The following is a 16,123-nucleotide window of genomic DNA, read 5'->3' on the forward strand; positions in this document are numbered from 1 at the left end:
TCACCCTTTTACAGCAGATTTAGTTCACAAACAACTGACAGTCGAGAGCTAAATATGGTTTTCATAAAGGAATTTTGGAATTATTAACTTACTTTTCATGCCAACTGAACTGTCTTTAAGTAGGGGAGATAATGACACGCACACACCTGAACTCAACTACGAAATCAAATTGGTTACCATGATGACAAACAAGACAGGGAGAAACGGTGAACGAAGAGTCTTTGTTGGTGTGACAGAACGCCCTCTCCCGAAAGGTGCATCCTCACGCCGTAGAGAGGAGATGAGGAGGATGTGGAGATGGCGAATGGATGGTGAAGGGGCTGGCGAAGGTTAGACAAAACCGGCAGAGGATACAGGAGGAGGATCTGGAGAAGGACGGCTGTCCGGGAGGATGCGGAACTGAAGGGTCAAGGGCGGTGCTGATGGTGGTGAGAGCCAGGGATGGCAGGTGCATAGGGCATGATTGCAGGTGCCCAGGCCACAGACAGAACTGTGCTCCATGGCGACGGCCGAAGGGGATATGCTGCTGGAGCAAGAGCTATGGTATAAAGATGTTCGACGTCAACTTGGGGACGAATACGGTGATGGAGGTGGAGCCCACCATGCAGACAGAGAGCCAGTGAAGGGGAGAGTCACCGAAGACCTAGGCGGCTGCGACGGAGCTGCAACGACAACCCCCCGATGTGGAAGAGGGATATCCGGAGGGCAGAGGTGGAGCTGGAGCGACAGAGGGTGGAGGCGGAGACTGAGGGAGGGAGGAGCTTGCCGGAGCCAAAAGGGTGGAGGGCCGGAGAGCAGCAAGTCCACAGCGGAGGCGTGGCAATGTCTGACCCAGGTGGTGCCGATGTACCGAGGGAGCCCGGCAAGGCCGAATGGCGATGGTCCACGCTGGAGTCGAGGGAAGAAGGAATGCAGGTGCAGGAGCCAGGGCGATGGGTCGAGGTGGAGCAGAGCACACACAGGCTGGAGGCGGAGTCTTCTCTTGTTCAGGAGATGGCTCCCAGAGGGTCTGAGGGGTAGCCGCGACACTGAGAGGAGGCTGAGGTGGTACTGAGGGGCTGATGGGAGGTAGTGATGACTGAGTGGTAGGAGTGGCTGAGAGCTGAAGAGGAGACTGGAGAACAAGGCAGGCAAGCAAACACGCCTATAACATTGACGAGACCCGACAAAGACACACCAACTGAACTGAACTTAAGTAGGGGAGATAATGACATGCACGCACCTGATGCCAATGACAAAATCAAATCAGTGACCATGACGACAAACAGATTCTTTGCTGGGGTGGCAGCCATCAGTTGCGCCTGTACTCAAGTTAAGAGGAGCTCCCGTTCTTGGTTCATTTTGAGTCTGACTTGTGAATTCTGTGAATTGTTAACTGGAGAATCGCTCTGACTGGATCATTTGAATTAGTGAGTTGTTGAGATACAATCGGATTGGTCAAATTCATGAATCAATCTTTGAATTGTTTAATGTGATTTGCAAACCAATTTAACAGGTTAATTGAAAAGAATCAGCTTGTTCGTGTGTGACTTTTTTTAACTTCAAAATAACAAGGAACGACATGTTTTAATGAAATGTAGTGGAGTGAAAAGTTTGATATTACGCTTTGAAATGTAATAATGCAAAAGCAAAAGTTTCCAAAATTAAAATACTCTTATAAAGAATAGATAGCTGAAAAATGTACTTAAGTACATTAACAAAGTAAAAATACTTTTTTACTTTTCACCACTGCCCTCATTCTAAACCCATATGGCAAGCTTTCAAGCTTCAAAAAGGATGCAAAAGCACCTTAAAAAGAATGATAAAATTAGTCCACATGACTCCCTATTTGTTATCTTGGAACTTGAAAGCCTCATTCATTTTTATTATATGGAAAAGAGCAGCCCGGATTTTATTCAAAAACTTTCCTTTCATGTTTCATGGAAGAAAGAATGTCATATAGAATGGCATGGTCAATGACAATCTCTGTGGTCTCTCAAGTTTCTCCATACAGACAAGTCTTAAAAATCTGATTTAATGGCATCAAACAAACTATCAACTGTGTTATCCACTTCTTATTCGTTCAGCACTTGAGCATGAAAGCACCTCATTGACACTAAGGCAAAGTGCTTTTGTTTTTGATAAGGCCTGAAACAAAGTGCTCAAAGACCCCCTGCGATAAATTTTACAGACATAGATAAAGCGAGCACTGTCCTTCGCCAAAGGGTCGGACCCAAACTCATTTACTTCTGTCAAAGCTGAAAACCCAGAGGAGGCCAAGATGGCGATGGCGCAGTCAATGGTAGAACAGACAGGTCATATTTTCCATGTTTAAAGGAACAGAATCAGAAACAACTGACAGTAAAAGAGAAAAGTCGACCTGTTTCTTCAATTAATAATACCAAATAAGACACTTTTTTTGGTTTTTGAAAATATCACATCAGCTACAGAAGCTGTCACTTTCATTAGGGTATACAATGACTGCTATATAAAACAACTGTTGTGTTTTCAAACACTTTCTCCAATCCCAGTTGAATATGCCGATACAACTGTAGGTAAACCACAAATCAGCTGCTTTCACATATAACGTTCCATTAACCGATGCTCAGAATATGATGTATTAAGAAACACAATGGCACCGCTAACATATGTTTTGCAGGTGTGCGATTATGAAAAGAGAAGATAATTTACTGTGTTTTATGCACCTGGCTCAGCAAATGTTTTCAGAAACAGGTTTTATTATCAATAAATATAGGAACTTTTGAGTCACTGATGCATTTTATTTGCATAAAAGTAAATGTTTATCATTATCTTTGTGCATATCCACTACATTTGCATGAAATTATACATCTATATCTCTGTGATTTTCTCGTTCTCGATTTTCACAAAGCGGACATTCAACATCAAGTGCAACTCTGTTGCAGTTTTCCAAACAGTAAGTTGAAATTGATAACTCAATCAACCAGCAGCAATATGTATAATATAGTGTTCTAATAGTAAAGTAATAATAATGCATTTCTTAATTTCACAGAAACACAGCACCTTTATTATAGGCTGTTATGGTGTCTTTAAAGTCAAGAAATTGACTAAATGAATAAATGAATAAATGAATTATTACTATTTATTTGTTATTCATTATTTGGATTAGTTGGAAACTTTTAGGTTAGCTGCCCTCTGAAATAAGGCATAAAATGGTAGGAAAACAAACATGAAATAAAGATAGCATTAAGGAGATGGCAGAACTTCCTGTGCGTTCTTTATCACATGCTAAGGTAAGCAAATGCTGGTAATGAAAGCATTCATCTTCTCAGCAATCAATCGAAAGTTAATTAAACTTGAATATAGGGCACAGCAGAAATGCCACACGATGCATGCTCGTGTTTGGGCACGTGTTGTGATGCTTGTCTTGTAAAAACACAGTAGGAGGTGAGAAAGTATAATCAATTTAAGGCGAGACACTACAGGTGAATAGGGTACAAATTTTAACTAGCAGATATCACCATGAAACTTTCCCAGAAAAAAATTAAATAATGTATAACAAGTTTTCTGTAATTTAATGTTTAAATATGCAAATTAGGCTATATTTAATTAAACATGCGCTAATTTGCATATATTTAAAAAAACGAAATCTGAGTATTGGATAAAGCCAGGTAAAAAAAAATCATTGTGTTCACATATTAGATGGGAAAAAAATTATAGAGGGATTTATGGATATCTACTTTTGTCATCCTGTAAATCAGAATATACTTAATTATTTTCGCCATGTTTTTTGGAATAAAATGTTATATAAATCAGGCTAGGAATAATATATTTACAAATCCCGCAGTAAATATCTTCATAATATAACTAGGTACAAGACTGGAAAGTTTGGTGTATGAAGTGGAGATTTCGGACTTGGAGTATGAGAGAAAAGTCATTTTGAGAAAACGGGCTTTAAAGATTTATCATCAGCCAATGATATTGCGCATTCAGCCCTTTTACTTTCACGACTGGTTGCTGATAAAAAGGAAATGACCATATTTGGATTCGACAGCATTGTGCAGGAGAGAGAGAGCTATCCAGTAGGGGTGGCACGGTACATGAAAAAACATCCGAACCGTTCGGTTCGCTTGTCTCGGTTCGGTGCGTGTGTGCGTCGCGCGGTTCGCACGGTTTGACGCATGTGCAATGTAGCCTTGTGCCCGTGCTACTGCTAATACAATGCTAAATCATAAATCAGACAAATGTAGAATAACATTACAATGTCCACCAATCGATTTAAATAGTACACTGGGTTTACTTAGACATTTAATGAGATCAACTCCACTAGGCTATATGTTGTTTTTTTCACGTGAATAAATAGGCTACATAGATCGACTGTTCCACGTACCGGTATGTACTTTAATGGTCCAGTGGCAGAACTTGCCAAGCGTGTCAAAGGTTCTGAGTTCTAATCTGCACTCGTATATATTTTTCTTTTTCATCAAAACCGATTATGTTTATCAGCGGTTGTATATCAAGCAGGGACAGATTTGTATGAATTTTGTTTTGTGATTTCATCGGAACGAATAGAGTAGCCTAGAGTCTCCTCAACGGACTGAAGCGCGCGTCTGAGTGAAGAATGTGCGGCCGCTGCGGTGTGTGCGCGAGCCACGAGAACACTGTATCAGCGCCACTGATCGCAACGGCAACGAGCACTTTGATCACTTGATTAAAAAAAACACATTTCAGCGCTAGATTGCTTCTTATTTAACAAACGAACGAAACGAATACTTTGCTAGTTAACTGGAAATGTTTTATTTATTTGTATTGGTACATCCGTGCTGGGACATAATATCAACCCTGGCAAAAAGTGGTGACAAATAACTGTCCGACACAGCCCACGGGAAATGAGAAGCTGCGTTTTGCAAACACACCCCATTTATGAAATAAATTAATTAATAATTAGATAATTCAGCTATATATCATATGCTGAAGTAAATTTTTGGAGTGTTAAAGATTAAAAGAAAAAACAACAACAAGAACCGTACAGAACCGAAAACCGTGACCCTAAAACCGTGATACGAACCGAACCGTGGGTTTTGTGAACCGTGCCACCCCTACTATCCAGCGGTGCATGTGATGACAGGGAGCAGACCGCGATCGCGGAGCAGCATGTTGATTAAGAACACCAACTTTTGTTGAATTTATGAGAAATCTACAGACCCAAACAGACAAAGTGTAGCAAAATAAAGACCTAAATGTGTATTTCTGACTTTTTTTCACCACAAGTCTGAAAGAAGACATGTTATTGAAGACAAATATCCAAAAACCTCAAAATTGACCAGTAAAAAACAAAACAATGTTTTTGCCCGCCGTGTCTCGCTTTAAACAAAATCAAGTCTTACATTTTCCTTCTCGTTGAATATACTGTTTCACTCTGTAAAACTTCAGATTATGCAAGTAAATAGGTTGTGAAAAGCGTTTCATATTGACTTTAAGAAGGATGCTTGCGCTATCAGGCAGATAATGGCAGAAAGACAAGTTCTAACTATCTTTTCTAATTAGCACTCATATTTCACACTACTTTGTAGCATCTCTGATAACAACATTAGCCCACTTATTTGTCTCACAGCTGCTTATTAGGCATATTGACGGAATGCAGACAAGCACATCAAAGAGAAGACCGGCAGAAAATGAAGGTGTCTGCTTCTGTCCACATCAATATGGCAAGTACACGAGTTCATAAAAAGCTTTCTGATGAAAAACAATTGCAAGAGTCTAGACAGCAAGTCAACTGACAAGCACTCCGACCACAGACAGTGAGGAAGGACTGCCTGGCCTGAACTTAACCAACTTCAAACAAGTTTAAATTCCCCATGCTGTGGCTTATTTGGAATCATTTGAAATGAGCACGTCGGCCAGGTGTAATATCTACAGCGATGCAGGCTCTGCTGTGATAGCGCTGATAGAGCTCTGTGGGCATTCCTCTAATGATATGGAAACCTCTGCTGCTTTATGTTAGCCGTAGGGGATGTTTAGCTAGCGTTAAGCTTTGGACCATGTCCAACATGCTGGGAGACGTGTCAGGAGCTCCAAATGAATTCAAGACAAGTGAGGGTTTGTAACTGAAGCTTGTAGTTGAAGTATAAATATTGGCGTGAATATCAGAGGGTGGGACGACTTTGTGTTAATTACACCAGAGAAAAAGGGAGTAAAATATGGAGTGGGATGTGGCCCAATTCAAGATGTGAAAGTGAGTTCAGTGATTGAGAAGCAAACAAATAAAAAATGTCCTATTGAGTTGATCGGTGACACTTTACAATAAGGCTTTATTTGACATTAGTTAATGTATTAACTAACATGAACTAACAATGAGCAATACATTTGTTATAGTATTTATTAATCTTTCTTAATGTTAGTTAATACAAATGCAGCTGTTCATTGTTTGTTCATGTAAGTTCACAGTGCATTAACTAATGTTAACAAATACAACCTTTGATTTTAATAATGTACTAGTAAACGTTCAAATATTAACTAAGATGCTGATTTGCTGAAGAAGTATTGTTCATTCTTAGTTCATGTTAACTAAGGTATTGTATTACACCTTATTGTAAAGTGTAACCAAAAACGAAACACAATGCGAGCAGTGTAGTCCGATTCGCAAACAAATACTCCCAATGAGCTGATACTTTTAAGAATATCAAAAACAACAGTATCAATATCCAGCCTGTTTTATAAATTTAGCTTCACTGTTTTGTCTCTCTTTATTTGTGTATTATATGAAGCTGTTTCAGCACTGATCCCAGACTTTTATGCATAATCTTAATTTGGTTTTGCATTCAAATCAAGTCCCAAATAAAATAGAAAATAATCAAATGAGATGAAGTAGCATTACTAAACCATTTACTTCCAAACATGAACTTTAACACAAAGTTATTTAAAATATAAACTACTTTATTTATTTCCAGCCTCATTACCATCACATCAAATAACACAGAATGATATAGGATTTTGTGCTTATTCCTAGACAGCAGCAATCAAGCTCTTATGATGTGTAATGTATATTTATCAGACACAAAGTAGACATGTTTAAGGAACGCTCTGCTAATAAACAGTCTGCCGGCATTAGCCTGTGATTATTTTGATGACAAAGTGCGGCTCTATTAATCTAGACCACTAATTACAAGTCTCGCAGCTTAACAGAGCCCAACAAAGCTGCTCATTACAGGATGTCCCCGAAGGTAACAAATTATTTAAATTACATTTCTTTAATTGGAAAATCATAAACAGTGGAGCGGGCAGGGACTTTGGCGGATAGGCTGCGGGTGTTTGCCAGCTGGGCGATGGGGAAAGAGTGAGATGAGGGCTCAAGAGGGCAGAGGAAGACACTCCAGCTGCTGGCGTCAGGCCCAAACCCCAGCAGGCACTGATTAACACCGCTCATATGAGACCGCGGAAGGGACTGGAATACTCACATAGAACTGGACAAAAGAACATTCATGCTCTGTGCACATAACTATGACAGAGCAAGCACATGATTTGAGACTTTAAGTCAGTAACGCAAATGTGAAGTATCTAGCATTAGCGCCTGCACTAAGCCATTCGGCTGACTTTAATAATGTTCGACCAAGGGAAAAAAGGTGCAAAGGACCCTAGGTTGATTTTACTCTGAACCATCCCTTCAACAAGTTCAACTTACTTATTCAGTCTGGTAATAACAGTTCTGTAACGCAAGATACTCCTTTAAATCAACTATAAGATATAAGAAATCAGAAAGTTAAAACTCTGAAGAGTAAACTTGTAGAGATTCACGATTTCCATCTGTGTTGACTCCAGTGGGCAGAAAACTGCTGCAGAGCAAATAGTCTGGAGATCAAACAGAGAGGAGAACAAGTATAAAGAATTTTGAATGTGGTTGCGACCTTACCTTTACTTGACCCACAAAAGCATTTGCCTCTTCCTCTTGAACTGTGAGATTACGGGGCAGCAGAGGATCGAACTCAGGGTCATTATCATTGACATCAGTCACCACTATATTCACCGTAGCAGTCGAGGTCTGAAAACAAGAGCCTTCAGGTTACTTAAATCGTTACATGGACGCCCCTAAATAAAAAACTTCCACAGTTTCAGTCAGTAATCTAATGACATCAATAAATCTGAAATTCAAACCTTGTGTGCCTTTGAGTGATTTTGTTACTGTCTGGTAACATACAGTGTTGGCTTTCATACACAATTATCCATTTCCCCTGATTAATTTGCAAAGAACTTACAAAATTGCTAACATATTTGCATTCATCATCAAGCTATGAATGGGGTCTAATGAAAAATATCCACAGCTGTTGAGCAGATTAGTGTTTCAGAGTATAGATCGCCTCAACAAATTGATGGATGCAACCAAATTAACAAGCTGGCAGGGAGAATTCCGTCTACTCAGTAACAACAATTAACTGTCTACATTTCCGATACTTCGCAAAGTGTCTTATTTTGAAAGATGAGTAATGGAAACATAACACTGAAACATTCATGCATGCACAGCAAACATATAATTAACATTTATCTACTGTTACTTATTAAACTTGCATAATGCCATAATCCAAAATATGCAAAAACGGTCTAATTTTTTCATTTCTCATTTATTCTATAGATAATTACTTGCTTCTTTATTTTGATTTTGGGGAGAAATAAAACCCCATAAATTATGATATTGACAGAAATAAATGGTCCAATGGTCCAGTAACTCATGTTGGCATTTATAACCAGCTGCAAGTTGTCCTAGTGGTTATGAAAGCAAAGTTTGCCATGTGTTTTCTTATTTCTCAGTCAAAAAGAAGCAAAACGTTAAATAAATAAATGCATAAATTGATGGCTTTGACTTTACTTTACACAAGTTATTTGCAGTAGACTATAAATCGTATTATTTGTGTGTGGTTATTTTCTGAGTACAAATGTTATTGTGTTCTTTTTTGTTATTTTGGAGGTCAGGTAATGTAGTGCCTCTTCAGTTGGCTAGGTTGGAAGTAGCAGTCAATTCAAATTAGAACTGCATAGTCTACAGGGTGAAAGTTGTGCCTGAGAACATTTCATTCAAATTATTGCTTTTCCTCCTACCAAGTCTTCTAGATGCTCTTATCAGACTACACAAATGAAAATTACATAATAAATCAAACAAAACAAATACTACTGCAAAACATTTGTTGTGTGAACCAACAAATGATTAAATGAATAAACAAACTAAAATAAATAAATTAGCAAGTGAGCCAGCCATGCCTTTTAGAGCAGGTTTCACAAACAAACAAACGAATGAATGAACAAGCGAGTCAGACAAACAGATCAGCAGTGTATCGTAATGATCAGTATCATTAAACACTTGTTGCTTTAAAAGTGTATTTCTGATATTTTTCTCTTAAATTGAATGACTGTTGGTTTGATGTGTTGATATATAATGCAAAAACAGATTCGTAATAGTGTCTTAAATGGCTATACTATTTGGGGACACAGTATACAGTATACAAGCAGCCTGACATACTCCATCACTAGAAATACATCATTCAAACAGTTAGAAGGAAAACAGTCCAAAACCTAGCAGACTGAAAACCATGAAGTAAGGAAGTTTTCCCATGACAACGTTGTTTAGTCTCTTCTCGGATCATTCTGCATCCATTTATGTCAAGTCAGAGTCAATTTTGTTACTTTCCCTGAAACATGAAACATTAGAGAGAAATCCCAGAAGGGCGAGCGAGGAAACCAATATTCCATTAATTAGCAGATTTGATTTTTTTTTCTTTCTCCCCTGCTGCTTGGACTTATATGTTAAAGGTTTAAATGCCGGAGTATTTGGCAGATTGGCCCTGTACATCTTTCATGTGCCGGCAATAAAGCCTGCTGAGTTTGCACTACGCTGTGGAGGTAACATAAGGTAAACTGATCTGGAGTTGAGGCAAAATGCACACAATGTGCTTTCATTTGTCAACAAACACAGGTTCACATCTTGTGATTAGGAACGGCAAGGATACAAGCTTGGAACGAACGAATGGACGGACAGAATATAGCTGGACGGACAGACGGATGGATAGATAGATAGACAGACAATAGCTGGACGGACGGACGGACGGACGGACGGACGGATAGATAGACAGACAGACAATAGCTGAACGGACGGATGGACGGATAGATAGACAGACAGACAATAGCTGGACGGACGGACGGACGGACGGACGGACGGACGGACGGATAGATAGACAGACAGACAATAGCTGGACGGACGGACGGACGGACGGACGGACGGACGGACGGACGGACGGATAGATAGACAGACAGACAATAGCTGGACGGACGGACGGACGGATAGATAGACAGACAGACAATAGCTGGACGGACAGACGGATAGATAGACAGACAGACAATAGCTGGACGGACAGACGGATAGATAGACAGACAGACAATAGCTGGACGGACAGACGGATAGATAGACAGACAGACAATAGCTGGACGGACGGACGGACGGACGGACGGACGGACGGATAGATAGACAGACAGACAATAGCTGGACGGACGGATAGATAGACAGACAGACAATAGCTGGACGGACGGATAGATAGACAGACAGACAATAGCTGGACGGACGGATAGATAGAAGACAGACAATAGCTGGACGGACGGACGGACGGACGGACGGATAGATACAAAGACAGACAATAGCTGGACGGACGGATAGATAGAAGACAGACAATAGCTGGACGGACGGATGGATAGATAGACAGACAGACAATAGCTGGACGGACGGATAGATAGACAGACAGACAATAGCTGGACGGACGGACGGATAGATAGATAGACAGACAGACAATAGCTGGACGGACGGATAGATAGAAGACAGACAATAGCTGGACGGACGGACGGACGGACGGACGGACGGATAGATACACAGACAGACAATAGCTGGACGGACGGACAGACGGATAGATACACAGACAGACAATAGCTGGACGGACGGATAGACAGACAGACAATAGCTGGACGGACGGATAGACAGACAGACAATAGCTGGACAGACGGATAGACAGACAGACAATAGCTGGACGGATGGATAGATACACAGACAGACAATAGCTGGACGGACGGATAGACAGACAGACAGACAATAGCTGGACGGACGGATAGACAGACAGACAATAGCTGGACGGATGGATAGATAGACAGACAGACAATAGCTGGACGGACGGACGGACGGATAGATAGACAGACAGACAATAGCTGGACAGACGGATGGACGGATAGATAGATAGACAGACAGACAATAGCTGGACGGACGGACGGACGGACTTTAAATACACTTTTAAAGCAACAAGTTTTTAATGACGGACGGACGGACAGACGGACGGAATTTAAAACCTGTTGCATTAAAAGTGTATTTACGGAGACAGACGGACGGACAGAGACGGACGGACAGAGACAGACGGATAGACAGACATACAGATCGATTATGGATGGATGGACGGACGGACGGACGGACAGAGACAGACGGACAGACAGACAGATAGATTATGGATGGATGGATGGATGGACAGAGACGGACGGACAGAGACAGACGGACAGACAGACAGATAGATTATGGATGGATGGACGGACGGACAGACAATTTTTTTTCAAAATTCTGAATTTTACCCATCCATGCAAAGAAAACAAGAAAGACTTTATGCCAATAGTCAAATGTCTGTGAACACAAGACAGACGTCTGGCTGTGTCTGTTCCTCTAACCACAGTTTGGGGATGAAAAAGTCTCTCTTATGGACTTTGTTTCTGTGAATCTGTCTGGCTCGAATCTCTCCTACTCCCTGTAGGCCCTCAGCAGGCACAGAGGTCAAACGCTGAGTGTCGCCAAGGGCCCTTAGAAAGGGACCCATTTCCCCAACTCTCCTCTTCAGAAAAAAGGGACTATTTATTGAATTGGCTAATGACCAGGTGGTTTAGCAAAGGTCACTGAATTTTAAAAACCTTCCAAACCGCACCTGCTCCCCCAGCCTTATGTCTCAACTTCACCCAGCAGAAAGGTCACGGAGGGACACTCGTGGGTAAATGGGAAGATGGGAATGAAACCTGCTGCACTGTTTTCTCATCTTACTTTCATGAGCTAAGCACGCATAGACGTCTTTCTCAACAGGTCAGGAAAGAGGAGCCGTCAAGGCTCGGAGAATTCTGCCAATTAAGATGTGCTTTGAGTTATTCTAGGGGTTATTAAAGTATTGGAATCGCATTAATTTGTTTGTAAAGGCTACGCTGACGTGACGGTGAAGGCAAAGACATGTGACTCTGGTGTAACATAATTCCACCATCTGAAAAACACCTTGACAGTTTGGATATTTATGGACACCATTGTGCTTAAGCCCGGATCTTTATGCACTTTCTTCCTGAGGAAGGCAAGTGATTATCCTTGAGTTTGGAGGTGAACACATCACATGTCCTTGAAGCGGGTTGTAAATCCAGGCATTTCTTTTATTGATGAATACTAAGTGAGATTTTCTCTGTTGGTTCATCCAATAAGATAGGCTCAGTGAGAGATTGGAGTGAAAGAAGGTGCTTCATAATTAAAAAGCCCGTTCGGCTCATTTTATCTCCATCATTACGGCATAATCACTCCATTGTAAGATGCACCTCATTTTCCTCTATTTAGATCAATCTCTTTGAGCCCTTTGTGAGAGTGGAGTGCAAAGGAGAGTCACTAGCGACTGCTAGGAAACTTACCCCATTAAAGGAAATCAAATACTTTTACAAAAGAACAAACAAACGAGCAAATGAACAAATGAACGAACAAACAGAAATCAGTGAGTGGCGGAATCATTTGTTTGATTGACTCACATTATTGACTGATTTGTTGCATAAATGAATCAATGTTAGGCCCAATGTTAGGAATCAATGTTTTTTTTCCACTGTCCAATCGAATGAATGGAGAGGCGGGCCTTCCGTTGTAGTGATGAAAGCTACAGTTTCTTTGAACACCCGGAGAGTGCGATGATGGAGGATAAACTTGTGGTGCTCTCGCTGGTTACCAGGAGCTTAACGACTTCACGAACCGTAACTACCACAATGTTAACAGAAAGTAAATAAAGTTAATAAAAGGCTGATTTGACATTTACTTGACTGACAGGACAGCTGTTTCGGTGGTTGCCTAGCAACATAAAAAACGCAGCGCACTGCTCATTCTGTGTGATCCGGGCAGTGCTGTGTGCCTCGCGTTTTCGAACCTGAAAAACGCTTTAGGTGTGATCGGGGCCTTAGACTTCTCTTTACTTTGATTGTGATTCAAAATGTTTTTCTATTTTCATAATTGCATTTATATAGGCATAAAAACAAACAAATCAAAAACTTTTGCATTAAATGAATGAATAAACAAACATCAATCAGTTTAATTGATTGAGTGACTGATTGACTGAATAAATGAAACAATGGAAGGCTTCTCTTCCTATTTCTTATAAACTTAATGGCACATATTTAAATGTCCACCATTGCGAATATATAGTAGTTGCACCGAAATTTTGGCAACTGAAAATTATCGACTGAAACTGCAATTTTCGGTTTCGGACTAAATGGTTGTGGTGGGCCAAAATTATTGACCAAAACAATAACTTTTAATTGACGCTTCTTCAATGGCACATTTTGACTGTCTATTTTGTGCTACAACAGGTAAACATGTCAGCTGTGTGGACGCTAGGGCTGGGTGAACAATATCGATTTCTCGATTTGAATCAATACTGATATGGGTTCTTAAATCCCAAGATCGATCTTTTAATCTAATGCTGTTTTCTGTTGATGTGTGAACAAAACATCACTAACCATTCTTCATTCTTTGATGTGTGTTTGAATAAATCTGTCATGAAAACAAGTTATTACGGCCACCGTTTAAATGTTTATATTTCAACTGCAAGTAGGAAAATAATTAGATTATTGAAAAGTTATATAAAAAACAGTCTTATGTGCAATTTAAATGTCTGTACAAACATGTTTTTATTTAAGCATGGATTATTAAACAAATTTGATTAATTAATTATTAAACTATTTTTGTTTTCAGTTTTCATTTGAATAAAACCTTTAATATCATTGTTGTTTCTGTAAAAATACACTTTGTTTCATCACATAAAGGGTACAATGGGGTTAAAGGTGCACCAGGGTAAAAGGCGCATTTGACTATTCTCTTTTAAACCACTAGATGGCACAAAAATTTGCTTTTGATGATGCGCATGGAAATTTGTCTGATCCGTGACGCGATCGCGGGCAGCAGCGCAAAGTTGATTCTACGCTGATTTTAATTTAATTTAATGTTTTTTAAAATGTTATAGATTTATGTAGCAAATGAGAATCGATAAATTTAATGTCTATATTTTGAGACAAAGGTCTTGTTGTCACTGATTTTCAACAACAGAAGAATATATAAAAGTATGGTAATTGGGGTAAAAGCGCCCCTGCTGTCGGGGCGAAAGGCACAATAATCAAGATGATAATAAATAGCTGGCTGACTTTTCCATTTGTTGACATGACATGGTTAGATTCAGATGGTAAATATCATTTATCAAATTAGGTGTCCACCTTATTTATCACCATGATTATAATGAAACCATCATATTTTGAATCAAAATTATAATATTAATCATATCAAATAATAAAATATCATATTTATTTGTTACTACTGTAAAACTTTATACAATTATTATGGGATTTATAGGATCTGATTCAATGTTTCAGAATATTTACCTTTTATAAAATGTTTTTGTTTCTGTATTTTTAAAATGAACATTTTTAGGACAGTATATTTATAGAACAAAAATGAATTGGCCAATATATCGGTGCCTCCCTAATTTATATACAACTGTGTAAAAACCATTCATGCAGCCTGTAATTATGTACAGATTTGTGGTACTAAAGATGACTGTACAATATTCCCAGCATATCTTTATGATCGTTTCGAACTCTTGTGTCTGCACTTCTTTGCTTCAACATGATTGATTCTGCTAGACTCTGCTTGACATGTTGTACTGCATCTATGTGTGATGTCCGTTTAAGCAGACGTTTCGATTGCGATCTTTTGAACTGCATCTACACTCTACCGCAGCGTTTCATGTGATTGATTGACAGACTTCAGTCTTACCCCGTCTGGTTTTCCATCGGAGGCTGTGACAGTAAGCGTGTAGTGATCCACGATCTCTCTGTCCAACGTCTTCGCCAGCAACAATAGCCCAGACCTGAAAGCAAAGATTGTGTTGTAATCCTGAGGACAAGTGGAACAAGGTTAAAAGTGTTAAAATTCACACCATGTGCTAGGAAAACAAAACTGGAAAATGTCATACGCAGAACAGGCCACAGCCAAAATCCAGACAAAGTGAATCATTTTCAGCGGAAATTAGTTCATCAAATATAGGCTGGATGGAATTATGTGCTGCTGAATGACATGGCCAGCAAATATGTTCATTCCTTGCAAGACTCATGCCACTGTGAAAGGCTGAGGATATTTTACGTGTGCCTGGGGACGATTAGGACTGAATTAATTGTCAGTCGACAGCAGCCATGAGTGAAACATTGTGCCCCATTCAAATGAGTTCTAGTACGCAGTGCGCTTGTCCACACATTTACCTTTGTTCACATGGCAATGCATGTTTAATTGAGAACTCGTATAGCAGGGAGTGAGCCATACAACAAAACTGTGGATTGTGAAAGTTGGGGGATTGTTTGGTGGCCGGGTTACTTTGATTATTCTACGAATACCAATACAAACCAAATAAATCAATAAATCAATAAATACACACTTTATGGTAGGCGTTATGACATTTATGGCACTAATAGATGTTATTAGTGCATTGAATTAAATTAAATGTTTGGGAAGTGAACATACTTTTTAATTGCGTTTTATTGATTTTATTTTTATTGCAATTTCAAGTTTTTTTTTGGGGGGGGGGGGGGGGGGGGGGGTAATGTTGTGGGTCTATGCAATATAAAAATATGCATAGACATTAGGGATTCATTGATATGATTTTTTTGTGCCGATACCGATTTTGACAAACAAGTATTGTCTGAATCTGGTACAGATATTTGTCACTTGCTCTCTTATCTGAAATTTTGTCATTAAAATAGACTGTGTTTTGTCTTCATGTTTTCATTTAGGAAAGTAAAAAAAAAAAACTTGCATGTATTAAGT

General features: G+C 39.6%; 1 protein-coding gene across 2 annotated transcripts in view; it reads right to left on the reverse strand.

The window, feature by feature from the left end:
- pcdh15b (protocadherin-related 15b) overlaps positions 1-16,123 on the reverse strand; it is a 225,185-nt gene that overhangs the window by 90,631 nt on the left and 118,431 nt on the right. For both annotated transcript variants that reach the window (XR_014201008.1, XM_082151481.1), the window contains exons 18-19: positions 15,080-15,173; positions 7,868-7,996 (exon numbers count right to left, since the gene is read on the reverse strand). Coding sequence is in view for 1 of the 2 variants with exons in the window: in XM_082151481.1 (XP_082007607.1) it covers positions 7,868-7,996; positions 15,080-15,173 (223 nt within the window). In the remaining variant the exon portion in view is untranslated. The remainder of the gene's footprint in view (positions 1-7,867; positions 7,997-15,079; positions 15,174-16,123) is intronic.

This window comes from Leuciscus leuciscus (genome assembly GCF_965113295.1).
Source record: "Leuciscus leuciscus genome assembly, chromosome: 21".
NCBI classification, from domain to species: Eukaryota; Metazoa; Chordata; class Actinopteri; order Cypriniformes; family Leuciscidae; genus Leuciscus; species Leuciscus leuciscus.